Raw genomic sequence first — 16,382 nt, forward strand, 5'->3', positions numbered from 1 at the left:
ATTTTAAAGATTTTTATCAGAGATTGGGGTTTCATTTGGTTCAGGGGTGGGGAGAATTGAATGTACAGGTTTGGAGCTTGTGAATCAGATTCAGCAGGCATGGTACATGCTACTGAACAAAGATATTCTCACTGCTCCTTATTCACATCTTTTTTTTTTTTTTTAAGATTTTATTTATTCATGAGAGAGAGACAGAGAGGCAGACATACATAGGCAGAGGGAGAAGCAGGCTTCCCACAGGGAACCTGATGTGGGACTCCATCCCAGGACTCTGGGATCACACACTGAGTCAAAGGCAGATGCTCAAATACTGAGCCACCCACGCGCCCCTAGATCTTAATTTTATTAGCATCGGTGTCGTAGTGTATTCTGTATTTGTGCTTTGTGTTCAAGAATTGTAAAGCTACATGATACTGTGTTTTTTATTTTTTGCTTATAGGATTCAGTGGTCCCAATTTAAAGGCTATTTTATTTTCAAACTGGAGAAAGTGATGGATGATTTCAGAACTTCAGCTCCTGAACCAAGAGGTCCTCCCAACCCTAATGTCGAATATATTCCCTTTGATGAAATGAAGGAAAGAATACTGAAAATTGTCACTGGATTTAATGGGTATGCACTTAATATTATTTTAAGGATTTAATTTTTAGCCAACCATTACATGTTATTATTTAAGCTTTGATCATGGATTATCCATTAAGTTCTTTGTCTCTGGTGACATTTAGTAGTTAGTGATTTTTAGCTTACAAGTATATAAAATAGTTTAGCTTACAAGTATTAAATAAAGTACCTACTTTATTTAGTTTTAACCACCTTTATGGGTATCAGTGGCATTTGGACTTTAAGGATTTGATGGTGGAAACATTCAGGATATATGTTAGTTTTTTTCTTCCCATTTTATATGTGATATTATAAATCTTTATACTTGCCTAGAAGCTGGACATCATTGAGTTTTGAGTAACTTTTTTTTAAAAAAATGAAAAAATAACAATTTATGAACGTATTATACTTAGACTTCCCATTAAAAGAATTTTTTTTTGAGTTCCCCCTTTACTCCTAAATAACAAATAATCATTTTTAGCCCTTTGCAAAACATTGCATTGAAAAGATACACTGCATTAAAATAAACTGCCATTTTAAAAAATGTTGCTGCGTGTCATATTCTGTGTCATTTTTAACTATTTTTCTTTTTAGGACTTTGTATTTATAGAGTTTTCTTTATTGAAAGGAAGAAGTATTTATAAAGTTGAATTGTTCGATATTTAGATTGACATTAAAATTTGGAGTGTGGGATGACGATACCAAATTGAATGACATTATGGGTATGTTAACCATGAATTCATATTTGGGGTAGGTTTTATTTGAAAGATTTCATTTGTAAGTATTTTTAGGTAGCATAAACAGTCTTACTCTTTTTTGTTTTTCTTACTTTGGGGTGACTTTAAGTTTGTAATGTTTTTGCTTTTAACTAGTAAAAGCTCTCTATTAAATGCTTCATGGTATTTAGTCGTGAAAAAGATCATCCATTTTCTAAAATTATTTTAGAATATTGTCAGCATTTAAATTTTCCCTCTTTGAAGTGAAATTGTCAATTCACTTGTTGGCTTGATTTCTTGAACCTTAAGGATTCTGTAAAGCAGAGTGAATTGCCTTTTCCAAATACGGCCTACAACAGTGAATGCCTGTACACAGGTTTTCAAACAAATAATGACTAGATCAAATCAATTAAAGGAAGAAAAGCATGTTTCTACATTTATATTTTATTTCTAGTAGTTCACTTATAATAGTACACAAAGAGGGATTTCAAGGGGTAGAAAGAATATAATATACATTTCTAGTAGTTTTTAAAAAGATAGTTATATGTCCTCTAAATTATGACATGGAAGAATAATATAAATTAACTATGTGTCTTTGCTTTTCTTTTGTCAATGTTAGACCTAAGACCTTTCTAAAATAAGCAGTAAGTTTCAGTTACTGTGGGTGGTTGACTGAAGTAGTGTGGCTATATATTTATGAGCAGTTCTGGAAAAAGTATATATAACAATTTGATACTTTAAAAAATCTTTTAATTGTCACACCATCTCTAAGACAGGTATAATTGGTTACAACTGAAGAGAGCTCTTCATCTTTTGGCATGATAGTCTTTCTGAATATTGAATTTTTTCTCTAAGGTTACTTTAACATACATGATTGACCAGATTTTTCTTAGTCCTAAAACTTTGATATTATTTTATATGTACGTTGCATTCACACACAGATATTTCTTGTAAGTTTCTACATCTGAGAGTGTACCTCTTCATGCCTTTTTAAAGGTCATATATTAGATTTTTATACTCTTAAATCTAGATCATGGATTTATAGCATGATCCTTTTTTATTTGGTATTGTTTGCTTTACATTTAGTGTAGATGATTCAGGGAAGAGAGAATAGGTTCTAGATTTGGTTACTTTGTTCTCTTCTTTGACCTGTTATATTGGTACTTACTGAGTTTTCTCTTCAGATGGGGAAAACAGGAGTTTTTGCATTTTTTGTGTGTCAGTATTGATCATATTACTTCTTTTAGCTAAATGTGTTTGTTTTCTTCGCTTTCATTTAGCATAACTAATTGAGAATTGGAATTAAGTAGCCTTCCCTCCTCATTTGACTCCTGCCTTGTCTTGTCCTTTAGTCATGTGATTTGATTTGATGCTCTAATAAAATGTTTTAAATTGAAAGGTAGGACATAGCAGAAGCTTATATTTTTTTCTTGACATTTTTTATTTGATGCCAGGACAATGACAATTCAGATTATTGTAGGCACTATAAAAGGTGGTTAACTTTATTAAAAGTGTTGACAGTTGCTACAGATTTATTTTGGGTTGGGGAATGGTGCAGATACTAGTTTACAATTACTTAGCATTTTTTAAAGAGTCTAATTTGTTTTGTTTGTACTTGTCATTTTACACTGATGTTTTCAATAAATCTCAGAATTTCTGATACTTGATTTGAGATAGAAAATATATACATAAAGGATGCCTGGGTGGCTCAGCAGTTGATTGTCTGACTTTGGCTCAGGGCATGATCCCAGGGTCCCAGGACAAAGTTCCACAATGGGCTCCCTGCAGGGAGCCTGCTTCTCCCTCTGTCTATGTATATCTGCCTCTCTCTGTGTCTCTTTCATGAATAAATAAATATTTAAATATATATATACACATAAGAATATTTATGTATATGTGTATTTATACAAATGTTAAAGTCTCAGTACAGATTAGAGCATACTGCTTTATGTAAAGATGTCACATGATTCCATTGGTATTTCTGACTTTTGTAGGACTTAAGAGTCAACAGAACTGAACCTGTTCAGCCTTTGATAACTGAGATATATAGATGTAGATTTTTTTGTGTATGTGTGTGATAACTGAGATCTATTTTAAGCTAGTTTTTACCTAAATAGTTCAGGTCAGATTTAAGTAATTGTGTTAATAACTAAGACATGGTATAAATGTAGCCCTTCATAGGAAATAAGGACATCGTAAAAATGACATCTTTATGCATAAAACTAAAGTGACCTGGCTATTTTAGCATTTTTCCTAACAGGATGTCTGATTTTTATGGTTCTCTCTTAGTTTTTATACTAAATGGTCATTGTGTTATATTTTATATTCCTTTATCTTTTTTCATGAGGAAAGTTGCTTGCATTATAAAGGAGTAAGGTAATTAGTTATCTGATTTTTATCTTAATTTCTGAATTAAATGAGCATTTTTTTCTGAATGCCTCCTTTCCAACTGAATACCTTGTATTATACGTTCAGAATATTTGTATATCTTAATGATAAAATATTTTTAAATAGCCTGAGGTCAATTATAGTCAAACTATAATCTCAGGTTAAAATATAAGATAGGAAATTCTTTGCTTGTTGGCCTTTTTGTTTAAAATTTCTCCTATTAAAAATAGCATTGAGTTGATCGTCCATGCTTAGATGTTTTTCTCTGATGTACAGTCCCTGTCCTGATATTTGAATTGTCATAGCTTTCAGGTGTCTAAGACTTAATACCTTTTTGAGAGAGCACATGAGTGAACATAGGGTCAGGAGTGCAGAGGGAGAGGAGGAGAGAGAATCTCAAGCAGGCTCCACACCCAGCACAGGGCCCTATCCAGAGCCAGATTTCACAACCCTGAGATCATGACCTGAGCTGAAATCAAGAGTCAGATGCTTATTAACTCACTCACCCAGGTGCCCTGATATTTTTTTCAGTGAATGGTATTGCAGCCAAATTCAGTTATACTAAAAAAAAAAAACCAAAAAAACAAATTCAGTTATACTCTATAACTAGCATAAAATGTGTTCCTTACAGTCCTTGGAATTAAAAGGACTATTTTAAAAGACAGATAAACTTTTGGTTTTGTTCCTCCATAGTTGGTCTTTGGAATGCTTTCTACAGCTCCATTAATTAATTAGTGGGTTGCATCAGGATGATGATGGGAACTAAGATTTAATGAACACCTTATAAAATCTTCCAGGCACTATTAAGTGGTTTATATACATTATATGTATTTAGTCTTCCTCATAATCAGTGTGAAAAGTACACTTTCAGAATCCCTGTTTTCTAGATATGGACATGAAGCTGTAAGAGGGATAAATTCAACGTGGACATGGTCTCCCAGTGGGCTAGCAAGTATGCCTTTTTTAACCACACTACCTTATAATTGGTACATCAAAAGTAGACTGGTCATTAGTGTTCTATAGTATTTGAGTAATACCATTTGAAAGGACCTGTCATTTTTGGGTCCTTTATTTAATGTAGGTTTTTTTCCCCCCTCTAGGTTTTACTGGATTTTGTAGACACACTGTTTTTTAAAGTTGAAAATGCCAGTTATGTTCTTTTTAAAAGTGCCCCTCCGTCTCCCAGTTCCTTATGTAATCTTAGTTTTTATCTTAGGATGGTAGGCAAATAAGATAATGTATTGCACATTAAACTGTGAATGTATTTTATTTGAAATAACCCCACATATTTTTCTACTGAGTCATTTGTTTTTATAGTATATCATTCCACTGAACATCCTTAACTCATTCCCCCAAATTTAGGGATGCTGATTCAGATTTTTCATTGTGTGCATTATTGCTTTTTTTCTTCTTAGCACATAGGGTCTTGATTTAGTGATTTTCATTGGAAAAAGGTTTAATATTTTTAGGAGTTAGAATAAACTGTTTTGTATGCTATATCTAAAGAGTAACAGAGTAATAGCAAACCTTTGGTACAGTTTTTGTACCAACCATTCATTTTCAGTTTATCTGGTTTATTCTTATGCTTCTTTTAAATATTTAACTTAAATGTTTCAGGTTCTTGCATGCTTCCCTGGCATACAGGTTATTCTGTCTTGATAGTATGTACAAATTTTATTAACATTTATTGTAATTATTTACCTGCTCTCCTACCAAGTAAATATTTCTAGCTTATTGTAGGCTTTCATATTTACTTAAAAAGTTAAAAAGTGCAACTGTGTAAAGAGATCTTCACTGCAATTGTCAAGATTATAATAATGTTTTCAAAGGATACTTTTATTTACAAGTAATATTTGTATGTTAGCCTCCTCAGGCAGAAGGGTGGGTATTATATGACATTTTAGTGCCATCTATTGGACACTTTGTAAAATACCTTCAAAAATTCCTTAAAGTATCCAGAAGTAAACTCATATTATCATCTTAGGCTTTTTTATTGCTAACAATGCTATGCAAACATAATACACTTCTCCCCTAAAAGCAGTATCATTCACCAACACATGCATTGTTAATAATTGGCTACACTTCTTCTTACCTTCCTGAAAAGAAAATTAGCCAAAACATTTAGTGTAAATATTGTTAAATAGAAAGTTTAAAGATAATTAGGTTTTAAAGCTATTTTTAAAAGAAAATACTGATTTTTGGTGTTTGAAAGAAATTTAGTTGGAGGAAAAGACAAAGCTAGGTAGTATCTGTTTAAGTGTTTGTCAGTTAAGTATCGTTTGAATACTTTTAACACTTGGTGCTATTTTGCTTATTTTTGAATAATGTATACACTTTTAATTATAGTAGCATTGTGAGTTCATTAATGAGGGAATAGCATAAGTAGGATTTGTGTATTTAAGGTTTGGAAAGTAATGAACTTGGAGAAGAGGCTGAGGTGCAGGTATACCATTAATACTCAGAAATTCATGGTGGTAGTGCATTTCAAGTGTGTGTGTGTGTGTGTGTGTGTGTGTGTGTGTATACATGACTTAATATGCTGAACCTAATATAAAGGAGGAGATCATGTCCTTAAGCTTTCAATGAAATCTGAGGAAAGACAGTTTGTAAACTCGTGTTTTTTATTATGTATTTAGCTTGGGAAATGTTTTTCTAATTTTTTAAATACAGTTAACAGTTTTCTGTATTAGTTATAGGTTTTCAATTATGTGGTATCTTTATAGGAATGAATAAGACAGACCAGTAAGCTGTTTCATTATTAGTAAGTAACATTGTCGGTGTGACTTTCTAGTTTAAAGATTCTTACTTTTGACTATGTACTCCACTCTGACTATATTTTCAAAAGGAAGAAACCCAAAGGAATTTCCTCTAGCAGTCATGGTGAACATGAGAGTTCTGTAATTTCTAGCTGCTTCTGAGTATTTGTGACATCAGATACCCACTCTGTCTTTTAGTTAGCACTCAGTCTTTTGTTGATAGAATGATAGCTTTCTGATTTTTAAAGTTTTGGTGCTACTTGAGAAAAGATTCTTGGCCTGTCATAAGTAAGATGTTTGCTTTCGTGTGAATAACATACGTTATACCCTTTCAAAATCTGTTATACACTTTATACTGACTTTTTTGTAAGAAAAGAATAGTATTGATGCTGAAAATACGAGAACTAACTAGTTTTGTCCCATTAAAAGATAAAAAATATTTTAAGTATGTTTAGAATAATAGAGGAGTGGACAAGGAATTTGAAGTTAGAGACGCTGGGTTTGAGTTTTGGCACTGTTACGCACAAGCCACTTCCCTTGTGGGGGAGAGTATTGTGTCAAAAGGCCTATTATACACAGTAAAGAACTTTGTGAATATTAACTCTTACTTTGAGGTTTTGTAATTCACTTTATAAGGAGAATAAATAGATTTGAATGGCAAATACTGAGGTTTGAAGTTTATGTTTGTACTTTTTAGCTGTGTTTGACCTATTTAATGCTTTCACGTTTGCTGTTCAGATTGTAATTCTGAGGAATACTAATAGTATGTGAGATAATTTTTTAAATATTTATAAATGATTTTAGTTCCAACTCTCAGTTTTGTATTTGGTATGATCAAGTGAAAATTTGACTATGGTAAGGCACTTATCAAAATACTGTGTTTGCGTGTATTTTACTTCTGATGAAACAGAGTGTATGTAAAACTAACTATGGAGTAGAATCCTATTTATAATACTTTTTCATTGGAATCATTTGCCTTTTCCATCTGATAACAATATTTGTAGTTTTATTTGGAGACACTGTAAAGAAATCTTTATGTGCAAAGGAATGCTTGAGGAAAAGCTCCTGTATTTAATAAACTGTAACTTGATTATTATTTGTGTTGTCTCTCTTGTAAACTTAAAATTATCATACGCAGAATGTTAAAATATATTTATTTGTCCATTAGTTTTGAAACTTGAAAAATTTTGTGTGCCTTTTTTAATAGCTTTTTAAGGCAAAGGATTTTCTTGTTAAAAAGATAGATGTGCTTATTGTCTTGCCTGTTTTTTAAGTCACTCATCTATTCATCTCCCTATTACAGCATTTTCTTTTTCTCGCTTAATACATGGGTGACTAGATAAATCTTTAAATAGTAAGAGTAATAATGTTCCTAATTCTCTTGATAATTAATGACCTCAAACTTTAAAATTATATTCTTTTGCAGTATCCCTTTTACCATTCAGCGACTATGTGAATTGCTAACAGATCCAAGGAGAAACTATACAGGAACAGACAAATTTCTCAGAGGAGTAGAGAAGGTATTTATTTTATCACTGGGATTATATTAAACTTTAGTTCTATTTCAGAAGGGAGTGCTGACTAAGCTGTTTCAGGCTCCTATTCTTCAAATAGGTTCTCTGAAACCTACCTGGAAGTTTTCCCAAATTGTTTTCCTAATTTGGGAAAAACTAAGTTTTGGAGCGAGATTTAGTAAGAGGGACCCAGAGGGAGGACTTGTGATCAGTTAAGTTTGAGGAAAGCAGCTTATTATCGTCTCCTCAAAATTCCTAGTATACATTAACATTAAAGGCTCTGCGAAGTTCAAAATTGATATTGTAACTTCAGTTGTGTTTTGCATGCTTGTTTACCCATTGAATTCATTTCTTTCTGGATTTCGGAGGTGCACAACTTTGGAAAATCTGATGCAAAAATTTACCTTAGATATTGAGAAAGATGTAGATCAGATTTAAGAATAAAGCAAGCATTGTTTTTATGTAGGGTAGGGGATATTTGTAGTTGTAAGAGAGAAGGACATTTTGAAGCAAAGAAACTGTGATGAATGAAGATATCAAGGTGTTTGAGGAAATGAAAAGTAGGAAATTTACATGTCTGGAGTAAAGAACCAATGAAGGAGCCCTGTGGGAACCAAGATTAGACCAGTGGGTGGCTAATTCCCTCTTTGATCCTAAAACATAGGCCAGTGTTCATTTTATGGTTCTAATTCAAACTCAGTGTATTTTTGTCTTGGAGCAAGAATCCAAAACCATTACTTAATGTTTACAATAGATACTAGGGCCTTACTAGATTAGTTTGGTTGAGCTACCATGCCCTTGATTTAATAAAATTCCTGAAGGGCCAGAAACTGAGATGATTAGTCATCAGTACTTATTTCCGCTTATTGGAAAGCTTAATAATTAGCTTTTGGCGATCTTTGAATGAAGGGGTAAAGTAGTTGTACCAAGAGTGACCTTCTCACCAAATCAGGGTTGCAATGTTTCATAGTTAGGTGACCATGGATCAGTTACATAACCTAAGTCGTGATTTAAAGTATGGATAATAATCAGGCTGTGGAAGGGATCAAATGTAAAACATTTAACTCTGACTCATACTACATTTTACATGAATATTGACTGTTAATAAAGTTGGTACTCTTTTGAAGACTATAATTAAAAAGGTCTGAGCCTCTTTTTTGGGGTGTATGATGCTACTACACATCAAGTTTTTGATTGGGTACTGCTTTTTAAGGAAATTTCATTATACTTGGCCTAAATACTTTATTCTCTAAATACCTCAGTGTGATTTTGATCTCAAATAAGAGTGTGGTTCCACTGAATTACATCTGATATATAATGTCAGGGCTTCAAAGTAGCTAGAGTTGAGTTAAAATAATACTAGCAAAAGGAGCAAAATGGTTTAGTAGGTTATTAGATATAGTCTGTTACTGTTTTAGTTTCTGTTTGATTTTAAAAGTTCATTTTTAACCATTTAATTTCTTGTATTAGTGAAAATTGGAGTAGATAGGAGCTTCATCTGCCAGGATTCTGAGCGCTTAAAAACAAATGATTAAACTTTGTCATAGTGCTTCTCATATTAAAGCATCAATTTTTGTTATTGCAGAATGTGATGGTTGTTAGCTGTGTTTATCCTTCTTCAGAGTAAGTATAGAGATTTTTGCATTTCTGTATATACTAATTAATATATCATTTCTAATATGTCTTTAAAATTAGGTTACATTTATTTTATATGGAAGGAAGCAGGATGACATCTATAAATACTTGTGAACCTACTCCCCAGTCCCTCAAGTAGAATATTACCAATGATATGACCTATATGTCTTTCTAGTGAAGAGATTTGGATTAAAGTGATTTGTTGGTTTACTATAATCTTCACATTTGTGGATTTATATACTGTCTTGGTACTCAGGGCCCTGAGATCCCATCCTAGATACCTTACCATGGCATCTCTAGGTCTTAAGTCCTAGGTCTGGAATGGCTACTTGATGACTTTCCTCTTTGTGATGGAAAAGTATTTCCAGTTGTCAAGATTTATATAGCAAATTAATGTATTGATTTAAGACACAGTCCTTGTTGTTTTTCTTATGAGTGGTTACCATGGGAATTACAGCAGGTTTAACAATGTCCTTGGCTTCTACCTACTGGATACCAGTAGTGTACCCCTCTTTCCCTAAAAAATGTCTTCTCATATTGCCAAAATCCTGTGGGACTGTGGGCTAGGTGAAGGGGAGGTGAAAGGAGAAAGTTGTCAACTGTTGAGAAACACTGGGTTTATAAAATTTCTGTGATTTCATAGACAGTAACTGAGTTTGTTTTTAGAACTCTCACAAGAATATACCTGGGTTAAATGAGATTAAGGTGATCCCATAATTCTGTGTCACAGAATTCTGTTTGGTTCTGTGACCGTGAGATCATACAAAAGATCTTTTAGGCCTATGGTTCTTTTGGTTAAAAAAAAAAGCTAAACAAACTATAATGGTGTTTTCTTCTTTTCTCATAGGAAAAACAATTCCAATAGTTTAAATCGAATGAATGGTGTTATGTTTCCTGGAAATTCACCAAGTTACACTGAACGGTGAGATTACTGATTTTAATATACAGAGAGTTTGCCTTTTCCTAATTTTGAGAAGCAGGTTCAGTATACTTTCTTAAATAAAGTTGGGCATTTTATGGAAGATATAATATATACTAAACAATTTTACAGCCCATAAACCTGAAAGTCCAATTTAGAGTAAATACTTCCATGATGTGTTCACATAAGCAAACCTTGGGAGGGTGACTTCTTAACCAAAATAGGAAAATGATGTTCATTTATCTTAACCCTAGGTCTAATATAAATGGGCCTGGAACACCCAGGCCACTTAATCGACCAAAGGTTTCTTTGTCAGTCCCCATGACAACAAATGGCTTGCCTGAGAGCACAGACAGCAAAGAGTCAAACTTACAGCAAAATGAGGACAAAAGTCACAGGTTTGTATGTGATTTATATTTAAAAACAAAAAATGTTTTCAAAATAGGTTGACATTTATCGATTGTTTTCAGTACTCATTATTCAATACATAGTATTGTTTTAAGGAAACTCAGCAAGGTTTTAGTGTGTGGTATTAGGAGCTGTCTGTTTTTTGGACCTTTTCGGCATATTAGCATATGAACATGTTCATGGAAATGTCTTAAAACTGCTAATGTGGGAGGGATCCTATTATAAACAGGATCTTAAGAAAATAAAGTGGTTATAAGTTATGATGATTTTTGGTTTTGAAAGGAACCTGAAAAGAGAAAAGATTTATACATGAGTTGAAAATTTTGTGAGTTTTTTCTCATTGTAAATCATTAAAGGAAACTTTATTTATATCCCATCTCAAATTTTCTGCATCACATTAAGGAGAGCAGTGAGCGGTTTTAATGAGTATGTCCATCTGGAACACTTGGAGTTCTCTTACAGGAAGACATTTAACTTACTGGAGAATTGAGCAGAAATGTCCTATAATATGTTGACTAGTTATAGTGGGAAATGTTCATGAGAAGTTTAGGTCCCCTTGAAATTATTCTCTTAAATTGAACTCTAATTTAAAAAAATAAATTAAAAAATATATGTAACAATGTAAAAAAAAAAAAAAGAAATTATTCTCTTGTGTTTTTCTCTGCCCAGATGTTATAATTTAACTTTGACACTGAAATAACAATTTTAAAAATTATTAGACCTTAAAAATGAGAATGTGGAAGATGAAGAAAACAATATATTAATGACACTTTAAAAAAACATTTACAGTGACTCTGCAACATCTGAATCCGAAGGTTCCTCAGTGAGCCCTATAAAAAATAAACATCCAGATGAAGATGCTGTGGAGGCCGAGGGGCATGAGGTAAAAAGACTCAGGTTTGACAAAGAAAGTGAAGTCAGAGAGACAGCCAGTCAAACATCTTCCAGTGAAATTGCTTCAGTTATGGTAGAAGAAACAGAAGCATCATCATCATCTCAGGATAAAGACAAGGAAAGTAGTTGTACCAGACAGCACTGTACAGAAGAGGATGAAGAAGAGGAAGAAGAGGAAGAAGAAGGTATTTAGAGACCATCTGTAAAAGGGTGGAGTAAGGAGATCCTCAAATTCTTGTACTTCATTTTGCGTGAAAGAATTTAACATAATGGAACTCCTTTTAATGCTGATGTTGGGCTTTTCTCCCACCTGTATGTAGTTGCTGCTGAGTTTCAGGGGATATGATTTGAACTGTAGAATATCAGAATTCATGAAACTTAACTGTGGAGGTATTTTGAAAATAAAATTTAACTACAACAACATTTGCTTATTTTTAGAGTCTTTTATGACATCAAGAGAAATGATCCCAGAAAGAAAAAATCAAGAAAAAGAATCTGATGATGCCTTAACTGTGAATGAAGAGACTTCTGAGGAAAATAATCAAATGGAGGAATCTGATCTGACTCAAGCTGAGAAAGATTTACATTCTGAAGGTAGTGAAAATACAGGCCCTGTAAGTAGTGGTTCTGATTGCCATGAGACAGAAGAATTAGGATCCAACTCCAGTAAAACTGGAGAGATTCTCTCAGAGTCATCCATGGAAAATGATGACGAAGCCACAGAAGTCACAGATGAACCAATGGAACAAGACTAACTATTTAGAAACACGTAGATGCAGTATTTTACATACAGTTCTGGTTTTACACTGTATAAAACTTTTATGTAATAAAGTGGACCTTTAGTTTTACAAGAGAAGCAGGTTGTAAAATAAAGTACTTTATGGGATAAATCCTGAAAGAGTTGTACATGTAAGAACTGTGAATATCAGCTCCTCTGGGTCCTGCGTACCGCTGACTTTTTTTCGGTCTGGTCAAATCAGTGGTTTGTGTATAGATTTTTTTTTTTTTTTTTTTAAGAATTAAAGTTTTTAAACTGGAAGGTAATAATTATAATTTTGAAAACCTTTTGGAGATTATCACATTTAGTTTATACATATGCAAGAAATCTTTTTGTCTGTCTCTTTCTGACAACTCTAGCAGTTTTCATATTTTGGTCATAGTTTCAACATTTTAACATGTGAATTGTAGGGTTTCATGCTGGTTTCCAGATTTTATTGTTTGACTATGTACAATGGAACTTTAAGTCATATATACATACATATATATATATTATTCTAAGGGGGGAAATGTTATATTTTTCTGTTTCTATAAGAGATGAATACAGTGGATACTTTTTCTATTGGTAATGATTGAGTTCACCTCTTTCAGAAGACAGTTTCAGTTTCTCTTCTGAGTAATTCAAATAAAATCTGGCCCTTGTGAAACCCTGGAAATAAGTCTGTTGAAATACCAGGTTAAACACATTCCAAGAGATCTGTTCAAACTAAAATTCTTTTGTATACTTCTGAGGTGCCTGAGAAAAAGACTTCATTATTTATGAGAAAATATGCTTTATCTTGGAAACTGTGTTCAAACATTAGCTTACTATTTTGTAGAATGAATGCTGACATGAGACCATCTCAGAAGAACCCGGCAGGTTCCTTGACCTTTTGCTTGCTTTTCTGAACATTGTGAATATTACACATTTCTTTCTAAATTATTCTAGAGTATGCAAATGTCAATGGTATGAAACCCCACTGTACTGGAAGAATTAATATATTACTATAGTAATGTACTGGAGCTAAATGACTGAAGCTTTAGGGGTGCATAGAAACCACCGTAATTTGTATGACATTTTGAAGTGAATTAAATATTTTTGAACATGCTTCTTCGACAGCCAGTGTTATATTTTTCAGATTAACACAAAGCACAATGATTACTCTAAACTCAATATTTTCAAATTCACATATTTAAAGTCATGCAAGCTGCAACTTCCCTGTCAAAATTACTGGCTGCCAAATTTATACCTGTTTCTTCAGCTGTACCTTTTGATATTTAGAATTTTTAAATTTCTGTAAAGTAGATTTTGTAGACTGTAATGTGTTCACTGCCTTTGTGAAGCGGTATATAATTGTATAATTTCTGTGTGTAAACTGAATGCTTGGGCTTTCAATACAGTATTCATATAAAGCAATAAATATTAATGTTATGAAATATTCGAGTACATTTTTATCAAAATACAAAAGAATCCCTTTTTTAGTTTCAGATACCTGAAGTACGCAGATGAACTTATAAAACTGATGCAAACAATTTCTGACACTGTATCATAATCTTTGGGGTGATGTGGGTGGTGACCACAGCTTTTGCATTTTGACTACTTAAATTGCTTATGACTAAAATTACCAAAATAATTTGGCTCCGTTTATGTTTATAGGGTAATATACTACTGACTGACTTGACTGTCAGGTTCACAGCAGCTAAATGAAATATTTAAGAATATGTCTAGTAGTTGAAGTAAAAATTGAATATCGATTTATTGTACCCAGGAGGGGAGAAAAATCACACATTGTAAATTAAAATTTTTTTTTTTGCAAAAATGTTAAAATGAAGCAAATTTTAAATGTGACATTCATTTGTAGTGACCTATTGACCTGTTATTTTGTTGAGGGATATTTTGCCAATGAGAACAGATTTTAAACATTTTAAGTTTAGAAATTTTGAAATTTTCTTTAGAATATTTATGAAATTATTGTCAATAAACATATTCTTTAAGATCCTGTGACCTTTTGATATTTTTTTGTTTTGATTGTGCCATGGACCATTTGTAAACAAATCAATTTACTTCTGTTGGTTATAAGTTGAGGATTTAGCGTCATGACTTTGAGGTCTGTGGTTTTATTTGTAAACTTGCAATTGCTATTTTTGCAAGGGCAAATGTATTTCTTTATTAAATAAAGTACAATAATGGTGAATGTACCAAAATGCCATCACTTAACTCTATGAGAGATCTGCATTTTAATCTATAGTTTAATAGTTTTAATATTTATTAGATATTCATATGTTGATCATAGATCGAACTTGTTGCTGTTTATACAGATAATTGTAGAATGCTCATGGATATCTCCTTTAGGATAGGTGGGATACTTCTGTAGTTAAACTGGGAAACCTTGTTCAGCTGGTTTAAGATACTGATGCCCATTTGGAAGTAGATTTCCGCAAGTATGCATAGGTGCACTTACACAGACTTTGCTTGATGGAAACATCAGTTCTAATAGTAACTGATATGAATGTGGATTTTTTAAAGGCTAATTTTAGGCACATTTTCTTAACATATCAGCAAAGTCATATTAAAAGATCTAAATGAAGAAGCAAGACCTCAGTGATTTAAATTTTTTTTTTTTTTGGCCTTGAGCAGTTTGTTTACCTGTTAGAATTTAGACTCTGAACCCAACATGTAAAAAGAACTTGAAATGCTGATGAAGATACAGAATATATGTAATATGTTTTTAGCACTTTTCCCTTTAAAAAAAAAGAAAACCTTATCCTAGTACATTTAAAAATCTATTCAGTTCTGAAAATGTAGCAGAACAGAAATGAGTAGTGGAAAATGTCCTATTTTAAATGTTGATTAGGTAAATTTAACCTAGTTAGGGTTTATTGTAACTTCGCCTTTCAGCAGTGTGGACAGAGGAGTGGAATTCCCCATCAGGAGCCATAACCCTTTGGCTTGGAAAGGCATCCCAGAATTCCTGTGCCAGAAGGTGCAGCCTGAAGCATGGAGGTTCAGAGTACTTTGTTTTGCCGGTGTAGATAGGCATGTATTTATGCATTTTTGCATTTGTAAAATCAGTAATTTTTCAAATAATGTAAATGTAATATACTAGTTTACTTATAAAGGTACTGGGCAGAACCTGTAGCTGCTACCATGTTTGATTATGAGAAATGTAACGTGATAAGGATGAAAATGCAACTTGTAGAACCAAAGGAAATAAAAATTTTGGGTAGTGTTTCAAATTGTCTTCTGAACAGGAGTTTCTTAATAACATGGGTTTTGATCAAATGAAGCTCAGTTCTCTCGAGGTTTGTGCTAATCATACAATGGATGAATGCAAAAACACCTTGTGACTTTATGTGGAATTCTTATATTAGGTTTATTGGATTATTGGCCTAATAAGAATGCTAGTATGTATTGGTTAGGATACATCTAATATTTCACATTTACAAAATAATCAGTACACTTTCTTCAGAATTTTATTTCAATTTGGAGCCTAGATTACTTTGCCAAATGTATTATTTTCATAATGCAATAAAATATAAATTAGAAGAATATCTTTATGTGTGGAATTACTTTATTTACCATAATAGTTCACACCTCTTCTCTCCCAGCTCCTCTTCCCCAGTCACTTCAGATGGTTTAGGATCCATAAGCATTTCCTGGTCTATAAGGGAAAAAGCTGAATGCTTTATTTTATTGCAGCTGTTTAAGTGATAATGGTATTTCTACAGGGAGGGTACAGCTGGTTTGAATGGACAACTCAAACCTGGTATCTGACAAAATCCTGATTTACCTTGTAA

At 32.6% G+C, this 16,382-nt stretch overlaps 1 protein-coding gene across 1 annotated transcript in view; it reads left to right on the top strand.

Annotated features, from left to right (window-relative positions):
• Positions 1-14,579, top strand: part of PPP4R2 (protein phosphatase 4 regulatory subunit 2) — a 50,956-nt gene extending 36,377 nt beyond the window's left edge. The window contains exons 3-9 of the mRNA XM_041762031.1: positions 440-610; positions 7,885-7,978; positions 9,558-9,595; positions 10,455-10,529; positions 10,781-10,924; positions 11,724-12,013; positions 12,267-14,579. Of these exons, the coding sequence (XP_041617965.1) occupies positions 440-610; positions 7,885-7,978; positions 9,558-9,595; positions 10,455-10,529; positions 10,781-10,924; positions 11,724-12,013; positions 12,267-12,583 (1,129 nt within the window). The 3' untranslated portion in view covers positions 12,584-14,579. The remainder of the gene's footprint in view (positions 1-439; positions 611-7,884; positions 7,979-9,557; positions 9,596-10,454; positions 10,530-10,780; positions 10,925-11,723; positions 12,014-12,266) is intronic.
• Positions 14,580-16,382: the final 1,803 nt, after the last annotated feature.

This window comes from Vulpes lagopus, chromosome 7, assembly GCF_018345385.1.
Source record: "Vulpes lagopus strain Blue_001 chromosome 7, ASM1834538v1, whole genome shotgun sequence".
Classification (NCBI taxonomy): domain Eukaryota; kingdom Metazoa; phylum Chordata; class Mammalia; order Carnivora; family Canidae; genus Vulpes; species Vulpes lagopus.